This window comes from Aquarana catesbeiana, linkage group LG02 (genome assembly GCF_042186555.1).
Source record: "Aquarana catesbeiana isolate 2022-GZ linkage group LG02, ASM4218655v1, whole genome shotgun sequence".
In the NCBI taxonomy this organism is placed as follows: domain Eukaryota; kingdom Metazoa; phylum Chordata; class Amphibia; order Anura; family Ranidae; genus Aquarana; species Aquarana catesbeiana.
Window position 1 is genome coordinate 325,849,954 of NC_133325.1, and position 22,183 is coordinate 325,872,136.

General features: G+C 41.0%; 1 protein-coding gene across 3 annotated transcripts in view; it reads left to right on the top strand.

Moving 5' to 3' along the window:
• GCC2 (GRIP and coiled-coil domain containing 2) overlaps window positions 1–22,183 on the top strand; it is a 103,179-nt gene that overhangs the window by 17,424 nt on the left and 63,572 nt on the right. For all 3 annotated transcript variants that reach the window (XM_073614798.1, XM_073614799.1, XM_073614800.1), the window contains 6 exons: window positions 748–3,501; window positions 4,634–4,706; window positions 7,946–8,046; window positions 10,682–10,780; window positions 18,237–18,356; window positions 21,661–21,825. In XM_073614798.1, coding sequence (XP_073470899.1) covers window positions 748–3,501; window positions 4,634–4,706; window positions 7,946–8,046; window positions 10,682–10,780; window positions 18,237–18,356; window positions 21,661–21,825 — 3,312 coding nt within the window. The remainder of the gene's footprint in view (window positions 1–747; window positions 3,502–4,633; window positions 4,707–7,945; window positions 8,047–10,681; window positions 10,781–18,236; window positions 18,357–21,660; window positions 21,826–22,183) is intronic.

Here is a 22,183-nt window from a genome sequence, read left to right on the forward strand (position 1 = left end):
TTCAAAGTTTTGAAACTTATGTTTTGTTTTTGGCAAATATGATGACTATTAATAATTTGTAGTTCAGTGATTAACACATAGCATGCAGCTTCCCTTGCAGGATTTTGGCTGGTTCAGCAGGGACTAGTCAAATTTCTATCCATCTGTGAGCAGGCTGGTAGTATTTAAGTTGATCTCTCGGTCGATTTCTGTACAACCAGCCTGTTTGGGTTTTTCTGCTTGATCAGTGCTGCCAGCTATAGCCGTCAACAATGATCATTGTATTTTGGTGGTATTCTTCCTGCTGTCAAACTACAATAGCAGAAGGGATTCCCCCATCAACATCGAGTGTGCTGATGGGGGATTCAAATCCATATATTGTGGGGGTTTTTTTTGTTTTTGTTTTTTTCAACTCGCTGGTTGAATGAAAAAAATGCACCATTTATGGCCTGCCTTAATAAAACATGGCTTATCTTTAGGAAATATGTAAACTGAAACACATTTGACTGATGTGGCGATCCATAGCTACTCTAAGTAGACGTTTTGTCAAAGATTCTGATTTTTTTGTTGTAGGGAATTCCAAATTTATTCATGAAGAAGATTTCTGGAACTACTTTGTAACTATGTAATGAAATCCTACGTATTTATTAAAAGCAAAAGTAATGTGTCCTTTGGAAAAGGTTTTCGTTTCTTTTTTTTTTTTTTTTCTTCCTTGTAGGCAGTAATATTGTTAAACTACATTTTCAGTCTTGCCATTTTGTCTTCCAGAGTGCTATCAAAAATGCAACAGCAGTGCATCAAAATATGGAACGTTCAAATAATGCTCTGCTACAAGAAATTGAAGTATTAAGGAATGAATTGCTGCAAACGCAGAACAATCATAAAAAAGATGTTGATGCCATAAAGAAGGAGCTTCAGGATGCACTTGTGAAACAAAAAGAGCTGAATGATAGTCTGAGCTTACAAGAAAAAAAAGATCTACAGCTTAGAAAACTGGAGGAAGAAGTTCAACATATCCACCTCACTTCTAATGACAAAATAAATAGTTTAGACAAAGCACTGCAGGCTGCAGTAGAAGAGAACAACCAACTAACAGCAAGGCTAAAAGATGCACAAGCAACCTCAGAAAAGTATAATGGTGAAAATCAAGGTCTCCATGCAGAGATCCTGAAACTGCAGAACTTGCACCAGGATGAAGTTGCAAGTTTAATGCAGCAACTTGAAAGGTCCACAAAACAGAGCGAACAGGAGAAAATAGTACTGCAAGACTTGATTAAGCAGTATGTTGAGAAAGAGGAGATGCTACAAGAGGAAATTAGATCAAATAGCGAAAAGAATGCAAAAGAAATTGAAATTCTTAGGGGAAAGTTGGAAGAGAACTGTAATGTACCTGAAATACAACCTACTCCACCTGTATGCAGTGATGATGGCATTCATTGGCTGGAGAGCCGTGTGACAGATTTGGAGTCTCAGCAAAGCCTACTCAGAGATGAGCTCACCTATACCAACAATTTAAAAATCGGCCTAGAAAAGGACGTTGAGCATCTAAAAAGTGACTATTTCCATGAGAAGGAAGATTTAGAATTCAAAATAAATGAGCTTCAGCTTGCCATTGAAGATTATAATGCTTTAATAGAAAAGCTACAAACTAAGCTTCAGACCACAACAATGGAATATGAACAGCTTCATCAACAAAGGACTGAAGATATTAAAAATATGAAGGAGCAGCACAACAGGGAAATGAAAGAAATGAAACAGTCAATAACATCATGTTTTGAAAATGACAGACTTTCTTTTGAGCATGAAATAATTCTTCTAAAAGAACAGGTTGACAAAATTAACAAGGAAAAAGAAGAAGCTGTAAGCAGTTATGAAGGCTTACGGGAAACATTCCTTAGCCTTCAGGCTGAACTTGGAGAGTCTGCTGGTAAGATAAGCCAGGAATTTGAAGCAATGAAGCAACAGCAGGCCACAGATGTCAGTGAGCTGCAACAGAAACTCAGATCTGCTTACAAAGACAAGAACGATCTTCTTGAAACTGTGAATCGGTTAAAGTGTGAAGTTGACTTGCTTTCTACTAAACAAGGAGAATGTGAAGAACTTCAGGGTAAGATAACACATCTGAAACAAATAAATGAGGAGGTCACAGCATCTCTACAGCAGAAGGAACTCCTGCTAAAAGATTTCCAATCCAAAATGAGTGAAACCTCAGCAGAAAACGCAGAGATGTCTTCCACTTTGAAAGCATCAATAGAAGAAATACAAAAACTGCAGGAAATGTATAAGTGTGAGCAAGACAAGGTAAAAACATTACTGCAAGAAGCTGAAACCCTTGCAGCACATAATGAGCAACTGAAGCAAACAGTTGATGTGCTGACACAGAAACTTCAGGAATCTGAATTAACACCCAATGAGAATGAAAATGAACATTTACAACTTCAGCTGACTCATTTGCAAAAGGATAACGAAGAAGTTGTTGCTTCTTTACATGAAAAAGAGAACTTCCTTAAAGATCTTCAGCTGAAAATGAAAGAGATGGCCACAGAAAATGCGGAAATGTCAACTAGCATGGAAATCTCAAGGAAAGAAATCCTAGAGTTACAGCAGTTATGCAAAAATGAGGAAGCCAAAGTGCTAAATTTTCAGCATGCATTTGAAGAACATGAAAAGCTTAATGCGCAGCTAAAGCAGTCGGTGGAGAAATTGACACAACAGCTGCAGGAATCAGTGGGCAGTAGGGATCAAAGCGTCAGTGAAATGAAAGTTCTCCAGCAACAGGTAGACATGCTGGTCACTAACAAAGAGAAGTTGGAAACTGATGCAAAAAGATGGCAAGATGAAGCATCAAGACTTCAAGAAGAAAAGGAGGTTATATCAAGAGACTTTGCTAGGCTTGTGTGTGAACATAGTACTTGTGAGACTTCTAAAGATGAGCTAGACAACGTAAGAACTAAATTTCAGATGGCATTAGAAGGAAAAGATAAAGTCTCAATTTTGCTCGAGCAGAAAGAGCACTATGTTGAAGAGTTAAAAACTGAGCTTTTTGTTCTTCAGGACCTATTGGCGGTTGAATGCTTAGATCCAGATATCAGTATTGTGCTTCAGGGTATTAATAAGGCAGTACTCCAGTTAAAAGAAGAAAAGCAGAATGCTGTTTTACAGAGAGAGGAGACATCTGTTCAAATTAACCGACTGCAGGAAGAGTATGAAGCTCAGTGCTCTGAGCTAAGAGCTCTCTTGAGTGACTACTCTAAGGAAAAGGTAATTCTGAAAAAAGAACTGGAGGAAACGCTTGCAGACAAAGAAGCACTGCAAAGAGATCTCTTTGAGATGAAAAATGCACTTGAAAAATTAAAACTGGAAAATCAGGAGTTACTACTGCGTATTGAAGATTTGACTTCAAACCTGAATTCCCTGCAAGAAAAAAACTATACAGATTCTAAGGCACATGTACAAGATGAATTAAGTGTGACAGAAAACAAAGAGTCAGCTGTCAGTGCACAAGAAGCAAATTCTGTCCAGGTGAGGAATTTCTCTCTTAACCCTCCATCTAGTCACTTGCTTTTGTTGCATCTGTACAATGACATTAATTTGATATATTCAGTGCTTAATTGATGCTCAAGTGAAAAGCATTGGGTTGTTCTCTGGCATCCTAGGAATAGCTGTTTGTTCAGTGCAAAAGATGGATGTCTTGGGAAAGGGGAGAGTCACAAATTTCAAAAGTGAGAAAGACATTTCTTGATACATTTATGAACATGTTCAACTGTATAGACGCACATGTTTTTTGTCTTTGGTGGCATACGCCGCTAATTTTTTTTTTTTTTCATACAGCTTACACATTTTTCCTTTGGTCTGCCACACAAATGATTATCAAATCCTTCTCAGCTGGGCTTGTGTATGTGCTCTGCTATTTCTATTCAATATTATGTAGAGCTTGCACTCCGAACAGTTACAGTATAATGTACAACTGTCCTTTTATAGCAAGACAGCGCAGCTCCAAGAGTAAGGAGACAACCCCTACATAGTTCCAACTGCTGTGCTTCAGTCAGCATTGCTTACACTTCCTGCTGATTGGAGCATGGTAGTTAGACTGTCGCTCTCACACAGAGCAGCAGTACTATAAAAGAAAAAAAAAAATTTAAGGGTATTTTTTTTTTTTTTTGTGCTCTCTTTGCCCATACTGTAGTAGCTTAGGCTACAATTGTAATTCAAGTTTTTATGGCTTGAATGTGAGTATTTGTGTGGAATTATTGTGGGATAAGCATGTGTATAAATGTTAACGCTTGGATTCTGTCACTTGAGGCCCCATGTACACAGGGCATCTGTTTAGCCCCTTTTGAACACCTTTTTCTTCTAGCAGGAGTTAGAAATGCAGTAAAAGCCATGAATAGCACACACATTTGTACATTCTGTTGCCAGAATAATAATTATGCATTAATGTGCAAACGCATCCAAATGCGTCAAGCACTTATGTGCATTCCATTTTATTGTTTTTTTGTTTTTGTTTTGTGTTTTCCCCCCCTGCTCAAAAGCTCGACTCCTGAACGTGCTGGTGTTTGTTTGTTTTTTTTTCCCCAGCCTGTAAAGGCTCTTCTTCTAATACACCTCTAAACTATTGGGGTTATATTTTTATTTTGTTTGTTTTTCATTTTAGGAAACTCTTTTAAAATCAGAAGCAATGAGACTTGAATGTGACACTCTTGTGTCAGACCTTCAGAAGAAAATAGGTACAATGGTTTATTAGTTGATCATAACTTATGTAATTGCTTTGATTATAATGTAATTTGTTATGGTTGTTTATACACTCTCACTGGCTACTTTTATTTATGCAATTGCATGTGAACACAAATTGCTAATCAGCCAATCACATGGCAGCAACTCCATGCATTTAGGCATCTAGATGTGGTGAAGACGACTTGCTGAAGTTCAAACAGGATCAGAATGGGGAAGAAAGGGGATTTAAGTGACTTTGAACATGCAACCATCTCTAGGGTTTAGAGAGAATGGTCCAAAAAAGAGAAAATATCCAGTGAGCGGCAGTTGTGTGGATGAAAATGCCTTGTTGAGGTCAGAGGAGAATGGGCAGACAGGCAACAGTAACTCAAATAACCACTCGTTACAACCAAGGTATGCAGAATACCATCTCTGAACGCACAACACATCAAACGTTGAAGCAGATGGGCTACAGCAGCAGAAGACCACACTGGGTGCCACTCCTATCAGCTAAGAACAGGAAACCGAGGCTACAGTTCGCACAGGCTCACCAAAACTGGACAATAGAAGATTGTAAAAACATTGCCTGGTCTGATGAGTCTCAATTTCAGCTGCAACGTTCAGATGGTAGGGTCAGAAATTGGTGTAAACAACATGAAAGCATGGATCCATCCTGGCTTGTATCAGTTCAGGCTGGTGGTGGTGTAATGATGTGGGGGATATTTTCTTGGCACCCTTTGGGCCCCTTAGTACCATTTGAGCTTTGTTTAAATGCCACGGCCTACCTGAGTATTGTTGCTGACCATGTTCATCTCTTTATGACTACAGTGTACCCATCTTCTGATTGCTACTTCCAGCAGGATAATACACCATGTCACAAAGCTCAAATCATCTCACCAGTGGTTTATTGAACATGACAATGAGTTCACAGTACTCCAATAGCCTCCACAGTCACCAGATCTCAGTCCAATAGAGCACCTTTGGGATGTGGTGGAGCGGGAGATTCACATCATGGATGTGCAGCTTACAAATCTGCAGGAACTGCCTGATGCTATCATGTCCATATGAACCAAAATTTCTAATGCCCTGTACACACGGTCGCATTTTCCGACGGAAAATGTGTGATAGGACCTTGTTGTCGGAAATTTCGACCGTGTGTGGCCTCCCATCACACATTTTCCATCGGAATTTCCGACACACAAAGTTTGAGAGTTTGCTATAAAATTTTCCGACAACAAAATCCGTTGTCGGAAATTTTGATCATGTGTACACAAATATGACGCACAAAGTGCCACGCATGCTCAGAATAAATTAAGAGGCGAAAGCTATTGGCTACTGCCCCGTTTATAGTCCCAATGTACGTGTTTTGCGCCACCTCGTTTAGAACGATCAGATTTTCCGTCAACTTTGTGTGACCGTGTGTATGCAAGACAAGTTTGAGCCAATATTCGTCGCAAAAAATCCATGGATTTTGTTGTCGAACTGTCCGATCAATGTCCGACCGTGTGTACGGGGCATTAGGAATGTTTCCAACATCTTCTTGAATCTATGCCACGAAGAATTAAGGCAGTTCTGAAGGCAAAAAGGGGTCCAACCCGGTACTAGCAAGGTGTGCCTAATAAAGTGACCTGTGAGTCTATTTTGACATTGAACATCTTAACCTGTCACTACAGTATATTGTATGTGAAACATGCGCATAATTACTGACATAATATTAAAAAAAAATAAAACGAACAGAAAATTCAGCACAAGTGACATAACTTGCAATCAGTAGGATGTGTCCCTTGTGCTGATGACTTACGCTCCCCAACCACAATCTTCTGATGCAGCAGGCTTAATGCAACTAAGGAGCTGACATCACTGGTTCTCATCAAGAGAGCCCAGCTATGCCTGCCTTTTTCTCCCATCTGCTCCATTCATAGAATCTGTACTAACATTTCTATAAATGAAATAGGTCCACTCCCTGCATTCTTAGACCCTATCTATCAACTACTCCTGTTTTATTCATAGAAATTGTAGTGCGGCTGATATGAATGGAACAGCTACAACTAACAGAAGAGGCATCAGCACAAGGGACAGATCCTATTGACTGTAAGTTATATCCCTTGTGCTGATTTCTGTTTTTTATTTTGGCTGCATTTAGACTTTAAAACCTGGTATTGAACCCCAAAACTAAAATGTTTAATAGTTCAGTTTAACAATCCTTAAATGTGGTGGCTGCATTAGTTTTCTTCTTTTAGGTGTTTTTTTATTTTTTTTTTCAAAACCTGATCTACTCAGTGACACATTTCCTATGTTAGGGTGTGTCCCACACTGGATGTAGGAGCAACGGAGATACGTTTTGGACAGCAGCATTGACAATCTGAGCAAAGGGTAGTAGTAGATACAGATATAGATTGACTTGACTAACAAATTAAAGCCAAACTCCAGCTAACATATTTTAGGCAGTTGCAGCAGGAGTGTTTTCCATTGGTGATTGATGTCAGTGTTAAAATATTAAATTGATTGTCTCAATCCTTTCTTTAACTGTCACTTGTTGGACAGCTTGGTCTGTTAAAAGTGGAATTCCTGCCTAACACTAAGGGTCGGTTCACACTGAGGCAGCACAACTTGCAGCGCGACTGCCTCAGGTGACCCAGGACATGACTCAGCAGCAACTTGCAAAACGACTTCTGTATGGAAGTCAATGCAAGTCGCCCCCAAAGTAGTACAGGAACCTTTTTCTAAGTCGGAGCGACTTGCGTTGCTCCCATTAGAACGGTTCATTTGCACAGAATGGGACGCTACTTGTCAGGCCTGACAAGTCGTCCCAGTGTGAACCGAGGCTTAGGAATTATTCAGTTTGCTAAATTGTGATGGGATTGAACACCTAGATCAGGGATATGCAATTAGCGGACCTCCAGCTGTTGCAAAACTACAAGTCCCATCATGCCTCTGGATGTCATGCTTATGGCTGTCAGTCTTGCTGTGCCTCATGGGACTTGTAGTTCTGCAACAGCTGGAGGTCCGCTAATTGCATATCCCTGACTTAGATGAACTTGCTTGCTGGCTACCTGTTTATTTGATTATATATTCCAGAGGCAATACTGTGTTTGTTTTTCTTGTTTTTTTTATTCTTTTTTTCCCCAAAAAATTACTATTGCTGTATGAACCAACACTTTAGTAGTAAGGCATCACAGACCGATTAAAAGTTCTTAAGGATAATACTTAGTAACACACTGTATAAAAATAATATAACATATTTTGTTTCTAGACAATCTAGAGAAAGAATGCAAGGAGAGAGAAGAAAAATGTAATAAGATTAAAGCTGTTGCTATCAAAGCCAGGAAAGAACTAGACGCCAATAAAAAAGAGGTAAGATACTTTTCATATGATTTTTTTAGGACAAAATCATCTGTACTTAGGCTATTCAGCAGCCAAACATATAAGACCAAGTAGAAGATGGATACTGATTAAAGTACAAGTGAACGCCTACCTTATAAAACAACCCAGTCACACAAAACGTGTGAAGAGCCGTGCGGGGGGGGGGGTGTCAGCACAGGTCTTGGCTATTGGAGGACAGGCAAGTTGTTCTCTCAGCACAGCCAGAACCTGACCACACATGTGCTCTCATGTCTAGCACGGTCAGTTTGAAATAGGAAAGCAGGGGGGGACTGGCAGTTTAACCAAAAATTTCACACAAATTAAGCAATGCAAAGAGAGCAGGGTACATTTTATTACAAGCAAGTACATGTTACAACAGACACATCAGAAATATGAGAGACTTTTAGTGCTAACCTGTTAGTGTTAAAGGAAAACTTCCCTAAGAACACTAGTTATATAGTTACTTTGTGAATCACTAACTGGGAACAAGTATTATTATTATTATTATTATTATTATACAGGATTTATATAGCGCCAACAGTTAGCCCAGTGCTTTACAAAATTGAGGCAGACATTAGTTACAATACAATTTGGTGCAAGAGGAATCAGAGGGCCCTGTTCGTTAGCGCTTAAAATCTAAGAGGGAGGGTCAAATGATACAAAAGGTAATAACTGTGGGGGATGGGCTGATAAAGTTAAAACACAGTGTATTAGTTAAAAGCAGGACAGACTTCTGTAAAGAGAAGGATTTTCAGGGATCGTCTAACGATGGATAGATTAGGAGATAATCAGATTGGGGTAGGGAGTTCCAAAGGATGTGAGAAGCTCAGGAGAAGTCCTAGAGATGAGCATGGGAGGAGGTGGCAATGGAGCTAGAGAGCCGGAGATCTTGGACGGAATAAAGAGAACAGTTTGGTTGATATTTTGAGACCAGATTAGTGATGTAGCTGGGGGCAGAGTTGTGGATAGCTTTGTAAGTTGCTGTTAGTACTTTGAATTCTATTCCTTGTGTGAGAGCGGAAGCCAGTGGAGGGATTTGCAGAGAGGGGTGGCAATCACTGAGCGGTTGGTAAGGTGGATGAGTCTGGTCGCAGCATTCATGATGGACTGAAGGGGAGATGGCCTATGTAACAGTAATCCAATGAGTAGGGAGTTGCAGTAGTTGAGGCGAGAGATGACCAGGGAGTGAATTAGAAGCTTTGTGGTGTCATTGGTTAAAAAGGGGCGTATTCTGGAGATGTTGAGGCGGCATGATTTGGACAGAGATTGGATGTGGGCCTGAAAGGACAAGTCCGAGTCCAGGGTTACCCCTAGCATCCTGGCATGAGGGGATGGACTGATAGTTGCGCCATTGATTTTAAAAGAGAAGTTAGGAGAAGAGGCATGTGGGGGAGGAAATATTATGAGCTCGGTTTTTGGATAGATTGAGTTGGAGGAAGTGGTGTGACATCCAGTCAGATATGTCTGTTAGTAAATCGGTAATACGTGAGGAAACTGAAGGGGTGAGCTGAGGGGTAGAGAGAGAGAGATTTGGGTGTCGTCAGTGCACAAATGATATTGAAAACCATAGGAAGCTATCAGCTGACCCAGGGAGGATGTGTAGCTCGAGAATTTGAGAGGTCCAAGGACAGAACCTTTGGGGGACCCCAACAGAAAGAGGAATAGGAAAGGAGGAAGTAGAGTTGTAAGTGACACTGAAGGTGCGGTGAGAAAGGTAAGATTCAAACTAATGGAGAGTACAGTCACGGAAACCAAGGGAATCGTTTTTTGAGGAGGTGGTGGTGGTGGTGGTCAACTGTATCAAAGGCAGCGGAGAGGTCCAAGCGTAAGGGTACGAAATAGTGACCATTGGTTTTAGCTGAAAGTAAGTCGTTTGTGAGATTTAGGAGAGCAGTTTCTGTGGAGTGTTGCGGGCGAAATCCAGACTGAAGGGGATCAAGAACGTTATTTTCAATGAGGTGGCAGCTTAGCGGGTTGTAGACTAGATGTTCAAGGAGTTTGGAGGTAAAGGACAGTAATGAGATTGGTGGGGTCCAGTGAGGCCTTTTTAGGTATGGAGGTGACTAGTGCATGTTTTAGAGGGTTGGGGAAGATGCCAGTAGAGAGGGAGAGATAGAAGAGATGCATTAAAGTTTGTAGGATAGAGCCAGATGGTGAAGGGGGGAGGTGGTTATGTGAGCGTTTAGAAAAAAGTTTAGTGACTTCCTTTATAGTAGCTGGGTTAAACAAGGGAAGTATTGTGCAGTTGGACAAGGAGTGGGGATATCTGTACAGTGGAGATTTCCTCACACATTGTATAAAGTACACTGTTTACTGGTGGATGAAATTTATAAGACAAAAAGAGATTGTCGTTTCAAAACTTTGCAGTGGGACAGTAATTTTGTTTAATTCCTAAAACATTCATCTGGTATGCGAGTATGTCCAATAGTGATAAACTGTGTTAGTTCTCTTGTGTAACCCAGTGAATGAACAGTGTGGCTACTGACAACATGAATACAACGTTTGTAATGCCAGTAACTTATTAAAAACTTGTGCTTCTCTAAAATTATGTTCAGAACTATTACATTTTATTATACATTTTTAAATTTGAATAAAATCTATTTAGTTTTGTTTGTTTTCTCATAAGGTTCAGTCATTAAGGAAAGAATTAGAGCGAGTGACTGCAGAAAAGGACCAGATGGCATTTTCTATGAAGGATCTTGTTCAAGGGGCAGAAAGCTACCAGGTAATTTATTTGTTTACTTGTTTGTTTTAGGCCCCCTTCCCATTTCCACATTTAGTATGTTGAGCTAGCCTATTCATTTTGGGTACACTGCTAAACCAGACCTGGCCCTTTTTTATTGCAACGCAACACACATAGTGGGGTGTGTTCTGCAGCTCACAACATTAACCTCTCTACCACACACCCTGCCCCACCCTGTCTGTTGGACTCCAGCATCTGGAGCCACAGCTAACCACTTTACAGTGAAGGCAACTCTTGCCACTGTGCCTAAAAACCCCTTTCACAACTCTGCCTGCCTACCCCCTTCTCACAACAATGCCTTGTCACCAAATCGCCACCCCCACTATTGCAGCTGATTTTCATACCTCTCCCGCACTACATCTGCACAACAACCGCCACTTTCATCACTGAAAGACAAATGTTCTTTGAAACAAGATTAACCAAGCATAACCCTGGCCCTGCTGGGAGCTAAACACTGGTCCAGATGTAGCTCCTAGAAGAAGATTCATCCCATAGAAAAACTCCTAGGGTGGAAGCCTCAAGACTCAAACAATGTGTGCCTTCCATGTCTAGATCGATGTCTTCCATGATAGAGCTTATGGGAAGTAGCCTTCCTAGCGTTTAGCAGCAGAGGAAACACCAATTCAGAGATGCCCCTGACTTAAAAAAAAAATAAAAATACTGGGCTTCAAGAGTCATGCCGTTAAAGCCAGTGATGATAAAGTAAGATGGCATAATGGTCCTTGGGCCACCAGGGCATTTTCCAAGAATCTTACCGGGTCAGTGTACCACGTTGTCTTCCCTGATGAAAAATGGGGACGTGCAGGTACACATCCTTGTTGTCAGCAGAAGTCAGCTTTTTCCATAAACCAAAAGTTTCCTAATCCATGACGTCACAATCTCCTCTGAACCAAGCATTCTTTTTGTGCATCACATGGTGGATTTACACTCACTGGCGACTTTATTAGATAGACCTTGCTAGTACTGGGTTAGATCCCCTTTTGCCTTCAAAACTGCCTTAATTCTTTGTTGCGTAGATTCAACAAGGTGTTGGAAACATTCCTCAGAGATTTTGGTCCATATTGACATGATACCATCACGCAGTTACTGCAGATTTGTCGGTTGCACGTCCACGATGCTAATCTCCTGTTATCACATCCCAAAGGTGCTCTATTGGATTGAGATCTGGTGGCTGTGGAGGCTTTTGGAGTACAGTGAACTCATTGTCATGTTCAAGAAACCAGTTTGAGATGATTTGTGCTTTGTGACATGGTGCATTATCTTGCTGGAAGTAGCCATCAGAAGATGAGTATGCTGTAGTCATAAAGGGATGGCCATGGTCAGCGACAATACTCAGACAATGGCATTTAAACAATGCTCAATAGGTACTAAGGAGCCCAAAGTGTGCCAAGCAAATATCCCCCACACCATTACACCACCACCACCAGCCTGAACCATTGATACAAGGCAGGATGGATCCATGCTTTTATGTTGTTTATGCCAAATTCTGACCCTACCATCTGAATGTCGCACCTGAAATTGAGACTCATCAGACCAGGCAAGCCTCAGTTTCCTGTTCTTAGCTGACAGAAATGTGGCACCCGGTGTGGTCTTCTGCTGCTGTAGTCCATCTGCCTCAAGGTTTGATGTTTTGTGCGTTCAGAGATGGTATTTTGCATAAATTGATTGTAATGAGTAGTTATTTGAGTTACTGTTGCCTTTCTATCATCTCGAACCAGTCTGCCCATTCTCCTCTGACATCAACCAGGCATTTTCCTCCACACAACCGCCGCTCACTGGATATTTTCTCTTTTTCGGACCATTCTCTGTAAACCCTAGAGATGGTTGTGCGTGAAAATCCAAGTAGATCAGCAGTTTTTGAAATACTCAGACCAACCTTTCTGGCACCAACAACCATGCCATGTTCAAAGACACTTACATCCCCTTTCTTCCCCATTCTGATGCTCGGTTTGAACTTCAAGTCATCATTGGATTACCTTTACATAGACTATCCCCCCTTCAGTCCATAATGAATGCCGCTGCAAGACTCACCCACCTTACCAACCATTCAGTGTCCTCCACCCCTCTCTGCCAATCCCTCCACTGGCTTCCACTCACCCAACGAATAAAATTCAAAGTAGTAACAGTAATTTACAAAGCCATCCATAACTCTGCCCCCAGCTACATCACTAACCTAGTCCCAAAATATCAACCAAGCCAATCTCTTCGGTCATCCCAAGACCTCCTGCTCTCTAGCTCCCTTGTCACCTCCTCCCATGCTCGGCTCCAGGATTTCTCCAGTGCTTCTCCCATCCTTTGGAACTCCCTACCCCAATCTGTCAGACTGTCCCCTAATCTATCCATCTTTAGGCGATCTCTGAAAGCCCTTCTCTTCAAAGAAGCCTATCCTGCTTCTAACTAACACTGTTTTACTTCCTCCATCAGCTCATCCCCCCACAGCTGGTACCTTTGGTATCAATTGACCCTTCCTTTTTAGATTGTAAGCTCTAACGAGCAGGGCCCTTTGATTCCTCTTGTACCAAATAGTAATGTAACTGTAATGTCTGCCCTCATGTTGTAAAGTGCTGTGCAAACTGTTGGCGCTATATAAAACCTGTATATTAATATAATAATAATAATAGTATGATTGGGCTGAGCAATTTGTGATACTTAGCAATTGAACAGGTGTACCTAATATTAAAGTGGGCGGTGAGTGTAGAATATTACTGTTCACTTCTGCCCTGGGAATCAGCACTACATGAGCTCTGCATGTTTGAGGTGTAGTGCTGTAAAGCTGAAGCAGGGAAGATCTCTACCAGGTGCAGTGCTGATCATACCCGTCCACAAAAGGTGTGACATTTCACAATTTTTTGCCATTTTGTTTTGATCATTCGAGTTTAATTTACTGTGCCCACAGAAAAATTATATGTTATAAATTAACCAAAAGAGATCTAACTAAACTCCCTAATTACAATCTGAACATGGTCAGTTATTCAGCCTGCATCAAAATAGATCACAACTGCACATAAAAGGCTACAGCAGCTTTATAAAAGCCAAAGGAGGCTTAAAAAATTATTCCACAAGTACAAACTGACTGCGAATTATAACTGCATGCTAAAAACAGAGGTACCTCAACCAAACATAAGCCTGCTAGAAACTCGCAACATTGAGTTGCAGAAATAGGGACAGAAAAAGTGCCTCAGCTCTGGACCAATAACTCTCCAGATGTACTGGCCTGAACTGAGTAGTAGAGAAGTGTGTGATCAGGAAAACAGATGGATAGTCACTGTCAATTACAGGACTGTAACAGAGCGAACACCAACATATGATGTATAATGAAATGGGAATCTGCACGGTTTAGCTAACTTGAGAACTTCCAGGATTTGCATGTCCTGCCTGAGGTGATTGTAGTCCTATTAGTGTCCGTGATACTTCTCATTTATTTTTTTTGTTTAAGAAAAAACTAAAAAATATTCCAACTTCCCTCCAGCCCTCAAATTTTTCACTTGCTTACTCGAATTTTGCAAGTGGAAAATGAGGGCTGGCGAGCGCAGGCTGCCTTGGAGCGGGGGGGGGGAGCACTGCCGGTAGGCGGGGTTGAATGGGAGTCATTCTCCCAGCAATCGTGGAGGGGAAGAGAGAGGAGAGCAGGTGGCCGGATCACAAGAGCGCTGAGGAACATCGCTGTAACAGCTTTCATTAGAATTGCAGAGTATTCCCTGCACTCGCTGTCACACACAGCCCCGCCTCCTGGCTCGGGTACTTTGATACACGTCACACTTCTGGCATTGGACAGGTGATCTGTCTATCAAAGTACCCGGCCAGGGAGTGGGGCTGTATGTGATGGCAAGCGGCGGGAACACTCGGCAATTCAAATGAAAGCTGTTATAGCGATGTTCCTCGGCGCTCTGATGATCTGACCGGCAATCCTCTTCCTCTCCTCTCTTCCCCTGCACAGGTAGGCTGCATTGTTGGGCACGGGTTAACTGGCATTGTTGGGCACAGGTTAACTGGCATTGTTGGGCACAGGTGAGGCTGCATTGATGGGCACAGGTGAGGCTGCATTGATGGGCACTGATAAAGTTGTCTTTAAATGTTCTATGCAGAATTAAGTTCCAAAAATAAATATGAAGTGTCCTTTCATGAGATAATTTATAAGGGCGTGTTTACGGGCGGGGTAGGGATTGGGTGCTGCAACTGGTGGTGGGTAGCCCTTAAGGCCTGGCTAGTAGCTCAGGTCTTGAAATTTTGAGCCCTGTTCCCTCAATACTGTCCTTCAAGCAACCATCCAACCTCAGACATAAATTAATTGGCAGGAAGCTTCATTCTGATGCAGTACTTAAGTTGCAAATATAATGAAACCAAGCCTTGCAACAAAAAGCACTGCAAACTGTGCAGCCAAATCAACCCCAAAGAGACCTTCAGTATTACAGGATCATACAGCTATACCTCCAGTAATGTTGTGTACCTAATCCAATGCAAAAATGCAACCAAAGATCTTACATTAGTGAAACAGGACAGAAATTATGAACCAGAATAAATTCACACAGGCACGACATTAACGAGCATAAAGAAGATGATTTCTGCACATTGATCTGTAGGACATCCTTTTTCAGGACCAGACCACACTATAGAGGACATGAATGTGTTAGTTCTTAAAGGCAACTTCAGAAATACTCAGGAAATGAAAACCTATGAACGAAGAATAATTCAACTTGACACAAAACATAATGGACTAAATGTGGACTTCAGTTTTCTAAATCATTATCCAGCAGTTTTATGACCACTCTCACTTCTGTGGTTCCCCCCTCCCCCACCGCATTTTATAGTCCTCTACTTTCCTTATCTCACAACTATTCTTGTTTTATTACTGTTGCTGTGTATGATGATTTTTTTTTTTCCTCAGAGGTTGTTTTACTTAACATTCTGCTAAAAAAAAAAAAAAAATTGTATTAGTACTGCTTGGAAATTATCAAGTGCTTGTTATTGCTTGTGGGAAAATCTCTATAGTTGCTTAGTGGTCTTTCTGCATTAATTTATATAAAAGGAAATGGGTCCTTTTATTTCACACACAATGCTCATGTTTGTCAACTAAATATTGAAGATGGGGCATGGCGTATTACTTACTTTGTGAATCTATACTTAATTATCCCCTTAGCGCTGACCGTACGCACATATGCGGCCTCGGCTTTCAGGAGTTATACTGAGGTGATGCGGTCGGCTCTTCGGGGGTAACAACCGATGCGGCTAAAAGCCACTCGGCTGTTATCCAGGAGGAGCAGGAGAGAACGCGCCCCGCCACCTTTCGCCGCTCTACCCGGGACTTCTGATCCATGATCTGGCACTTCCGCCGGCTAGAGTGAGACTGGAAGGAAGCCGGAAACAGCTTCCTTCCAGTCTCCTATGTGTAAACACGGAAGCGACGTCACAACGTCGCTTCCGGTTTACTCGGCTGCTAATGGCGGCGATTTAAAAAAAAAAAAAGACGACAGTATTCAGAATCGCCGTTTTTGCCTATCTGAACACTTTGAAGTGCAAAGGAGGGATTTGGGGTCTTTTAGACCCCCGATCCCTCCGTAAAGAGTACCTGTCACCACCTATTACTGTCACAAAGGATGTTTACATTCCTTGTGACAGCAATAAAAGTGATCAGAATTTTTTTTTTTTTTTTAAAGAGACAATGTAAAAAAGAAAAATAAATAATAAAAATAAAAAAAATTTTAAAGCGCCCCCATCCCCGCAAGCTTGCGCAGCAAACAAAACGCACATGTAAACTCTGTTCAAATCACACCTGTGCGCTATCGCTGTGATCGTCAGAGCAGGAGCAATAATTCTAGCATATCCATTTATTCGGCGTAACATCTTTCACATTATACAAAAAAATTGGGCTAACTTTACTGTTTTTAGTTGTTTTTTTTTTAATTCATCAAAATGTATTTTTCCCAAAAAATTCAGTTTGAAAGACTGCTGCGCAAATACAGTGTGACATAAAATATTGCAACAATCGCCATTTTATTCTCTAGATTCTCTGCTAGAAAAATATATGTAATGTTTGGGGGTTCTAAGTAATTTTCTAGCAAAAAATACTGGTTTTAACTTGTAAGCAACAAATGTCAGAAATAGGCTTAGGCATGAAAGGGTTAATATCATAGGGCTACATTGTGTCAACGGCAATAGGCTGAAATACATACTTTTTGTTGAAGAAAGTGCTGCCTACCCTGATGGCTGTATGTTTTTAAAGCCTAAGGCTGGCCATACACTGGATTTCATCCATTACACGATGAAGTGCCTGGCATCCCTTGGTGGAAAAACAAAGAAGCCGCTGGGAAAATTGTCGAAAAGAAGTAGCTACATCCAATCAGATGCAGCCGGTGTGGTATTTTGATAGCCGGCAGGGCCAGCTGTCAACATACAATAGCTGCAGTGGGAAATTTGTCTATCCTGCTGTGTAGTATGAACCAAGAAATCTGTTAGATATTTATATGGCCATTTTAAGTGTTTGATCACATGATCTCTGAAGTGAAAGATCAGCCAGTCTGAACTCTTAGGACTCATTCATATCATAGCATACATATAATGTACAGTATGCATGCTGCAATGTAAAGTTAATTGTGCTCAACACACATCCAAAGTAAACTGCGATGTGTTAAAGTGCACCACAACACACATATACAAATCTATATACTCTGTATATTAGGCTGCGCTTAAAATTTTGTCTCACATTGGCTGCCTAATAGAACATCCCCTTGAGGGAAGCTCAGTAATTAGCACTTCTGCCTTTCAGAACTGGGTCCTCAGTTCAAATTTAATTTAGGACACTATCTGTATGGAATTTGAATGTTCTCCCTGTGCTTGTGTATTTTATTTCCCCTGGCTACTCTATGCTCCTACCTAATTTCAAACACATGCGTGTATGTATGTTAATTAACTCATGTCTATTGGCCCCAGTATGATATTCTACTAAGCACCCCCAAAATGGCTGCCTTTACCACCTATCTACTCCAATGCCACCATGATAGGCGATTTGAGTCCCCAGAGAGAAAAGTGCTTTAGAAATATAAATGAATTAAATGCGCAAATGCTTGTGCATTGCAGTGCAGTTTGTTGTGGTGAGACTGAGCCATTAATCGGCCCATTTAGCAGAGATTACATGTCCAAGGCCTTGACCTATAGACATGTGACCAGCACACAATGAGTTTGTAGTGGCATTTTTTTGCCAGGAGAGGTATTTCAGCCTTTCTGTTACTCATTTTTTTAACTAAACAACAATAATAATATACCTTTTATGATAACATAGGTTTATAGATAATTTTATTACTATTACTTTGTTTGACCCATTACGTACTGGGTTGTTATTTACTACAATCAAAAATGTGGTTGCTTTTGTGTTCTTCATGATTTCCAAACCGATGCATTACTGAATACAAGTGATAGTTGATTTTGTTTCTTGGTATTGCAGAATCTCATGGTAGTATATGATAAACAAATGGAACAGCTGGAAAATGAGAAGGAGCGGGCCAACTCTACAGAACAACAATTGGGAGAGCTCTCACGTCGGTTACATTCTGCTTTTCAGGAGGTACAGCTAAAATAATTTGTTATTGGTTCTTAATTGTACATTACAGAACACAGAGGAGGTAATATTCACGACTACTTGGGTTATGCTGCTACCTCCATGTGAATGAACACTGGCCAAAAAGAGGCAATAATCCCCACCCAGGCATAACAGTCAGTTCAGTCAAGGCTTGTGCTGGTGTCTGAAGGCGATGAATGCTTTCCTTAGTATCTCTGAAGATTTCAGCATTGTCTGTCTGGTGAATGCCTTTACGTTATGTGGAGCAGTCACAGCCACCCCCCTCTCTTGAAATGTTCCCTGGGTTGTGGAGACTTTGGCTGGTCAGTGAAAAATGTATTCTCTTACACAATACAGGACATGTGTAGTCCCATACCATAGATTGTATGCGACTACTTGTAGGTAAATGGGAGCTGGTAAAAACTTTGCTGGTAATGCCTCCCAGTGCACTCTCATTTAACCTCACCCAATCTATTGGACCTCAGTTTTTTCCTAGTCTCCTTAGAGGATTGTCCTCTTCTCTGGAGATGCTTCTACACAAATTCTTGTTATTTTTCTTCAATACATTTTGACTCAAACTTCCATCAGCATCCAACTGCTTATCCCCGTAGGACTCACTAGCAGTTTCTGGATTGGTTGCCTTCAATGCATATCTTGGGAACTGTTCCTGGACCCTGCATCAGCATGGCTGGCCTGTAATGTTGCTTTGCACACTGGATCCTGCATTCAATGCTCACCTTGGCAATTAATTTAGTCAACCGCAGGGTGTTATATGGGTCCAGGGCAGCGGTCCATTCATATGGCACCCAGACCCTGAAGACCCCTTTTGGGGGCATGCGCACCATACAGAATGAAGTTTGGTCGTCTTTGGGAACCTGCAGTATGGATAGGTAAGACAGGGTTTTCTGCTAATTGTGTTCTTGCCCTGTTTTTTTTTACGTGGGTTGTTATTTCACTTGGTGTTCAAACGCCCTTTGTGAGTAACTGTACTAGATTGAGGAAAGTAACGTTTACCATTTTACATTTTTGCTGATTTTTCATACACAACAGTGCTGCTTGGTTGGTGACATAGCTGCAGATGCCTTCCAGCTGATGCACTTTCACCGCCATTTTCACAGAGAACGCAAAAAGCATATCTGCTCCTTGCTACCTGCTTCCTTCAACATCGGGGCATCATTGGCTCTGATTCCCTGCCCTTATATGGTACCTCCACTATTTAAGGGGCACAGTCCACAACGTCCTTTTTGTCAAGAGGGGAATTCTCTGGAGGGTGAAATCAGCTCTCAGGTGTTTTCCTTGGTTTGGAACACCTTGGAATGTAAACATGAACACTTCCCCCCCCCCCCTTTTTAAAGGATGATTAATTGTTGGAGGAAATTCCTCTGGAGGAAGAAGTGGAAGTCTTTGAGGACCAGGTATCTAATGTAGATGAGTCCTTCCAGGAAGAATCTCTGGGTCCAGGGTTGTCTCAGACACAGAAGGCCACAGAGGGCTTCTTATATGGTTTGCACTAACTTTAAAGCGGAACTACACTGAAACTGATCACCACAAACCCAAAGTGCTATTTAATTTCTTGTTAATATTAAAAGCAAAATTGCCCACTGGACATCCTGGTTCTATCGAACGGGCATGCTGGAAAAACAGCAGCTGATCTGCGCTGGCAGACAATTTTATTTATTTATTTGTTTTTTTTTTACCAAGACAAGGTTGTGTTGAGGCCTCAAACCTCTCTTTAAGATGGTTTCTTCATTCCACCTGGCTGGTGGGGCATTGTGTTGCCATCCTTTTTGTCTTAATCCCAATCATCCTAAGGAGAAGATGCTTCACTGTTTGGATGCTATTTGAGCTGTCCAAGTTTATTTAAACTCTACAGCTTCATTTAGTCTTATTCCCTGTTTGTTCTGCCCGAGGGTCCTTGCAAGGGTAAGATCACTTCTTGATCTATATCTAGGTGGATTTGTCAACTTATTTCTCATGCAAATTGGATCAAGGACAAAGTTCACCCTTTCCCAAATAAGCCTATTCTATCAGGAATTCTTCATGGGTTTTTTTCAGCATCAAGTTTTTTTATTGTTCAAGTATATATGTTTATGAATATATATGTTTACTGAATTTTAACAGGTTGATCTTTATGCCTCTGCAGTTGCCACCTTGGATGGAAAGTCTTGCAGGCAGTTTTTGTAGTGTGGTTCCGCCATTTATGTTTGGGATTTTGGGCTGCTTGTCCTTGTTTCTGTGTTGCCTTCCTTGTCCACTGCATTGGGACATCCCAGGTAGTCATGAATATTAAAGCGGAAGTAAACTTTCCCACTCTGATGCTTCTATTCATTTAGTCCATTATAATAAGTAATTATCAAACTATAGTCACTGTAATCCAGCCCAAATCGCATATTACTTACTGTTTAAAGAAACTTTAAAAAACTTGTTTCCAGGTGTAAGGCAGCGCCATCTTAAGTATTGTTTTCTGAGTCCACAGGAGAGTGTATTTCCGCCCTTACATTGAGCACTTCCTGTACTGTTAACCAAGCCTCCTTCTCAATCCAACGTTTCTATGGCAACCCTGCTTCACTGCTCATAGTTGTCTTGTTTTATTTCATAGTATTTACTTGTGCCGATTATCTAGTGTTTGCAGCTGAAAAGACTGCAGTAATGCTGTCCGATGCCCAAGTTTACACTCCATGTGATGTCACATGGGGTGTAGTAGGAAGCTCTGAGTGATTATGCAGTCTTGTGGGATTTCGGTGTTGTGCCGTAGGATGTCTTGATAATAGACAGACAGGTACACAGAGTGTGCCCTAAATCAGGGGAGATATGGGCATGCTCGGTGACGTCATTCTAAAGAACAAAAAGGATTACAACAATACTAAGCAAGTAAGGAGATATCTACAAGCAGTGTTCATTAGGGTTTTTTATGCTGATTTACATGGGACAAATTTGTGGGGGGAGAGTTTACAACCACTTTAACTCCTATATAATCATTTCTATATTGTATTTGTTATTGCTAACCTTCTCTTCTTAAATTGAACGATCTTTGTAAACTTACTTTGTGAAGATCCCCACACATTTACTTCCCTATATTCTGTGCCATGTATTCGCTATTCCCTGAGAGTAGGAACTGCTGTGTAACACATTTTTACAGAACCTGCCTTTCAAGGGGCTGAAAGAAGACGTTTCAGGAGGCAGAGTTCAAAGAAGCTTACATTGGATTGTCAGTAAATGTTTTGTATTGCTACTACAAAGTTGATGTTTTAAAATGAAAGTGTATGCTGTGACCATAGAACTCCTTTGATGTCATGCAACTGTATTTTAGCATGAGAAGCTGAATTCTGTTAATGAAGACCTGGTGACCCGCATGGAAACATTACAGTCCAACAACAGGCTACTGGAAGCTCAGATACTTGAACTGCAGAGAGCTAAAACTGCACTAGATAAAGACTTGGAAGCTGAAAAACTGATTAAAGAGCAAAAAATAAAGGCAAGTATGATAAAATAGAACACATATTTTCATTTTGTGTAGTCTGGCAGCGGCTATCTTCTGTAAATATTACAACACGTAACTGGAAAATAAATTTCAGTACTTTTTTTTTTTTTTTTTTACCACCTAAATACTGTACACTTTCACTCCCCTCCTGCCCAGGCCAATTTTTGGATTTCAGAGCGGTCACGCTTTGAATGACAATTCATGCAACACTGTACCCAAATGAAATTTTTGTCGTCGTGTTTTTTTTTTTTTTTTTTTTTTACTACACAAAGTTGTCAATTTAATAAGATATTCTGCGATACCACACGTGTGTGTGTGTGTGTGTGTGTGTGTGTATATATACACACACACA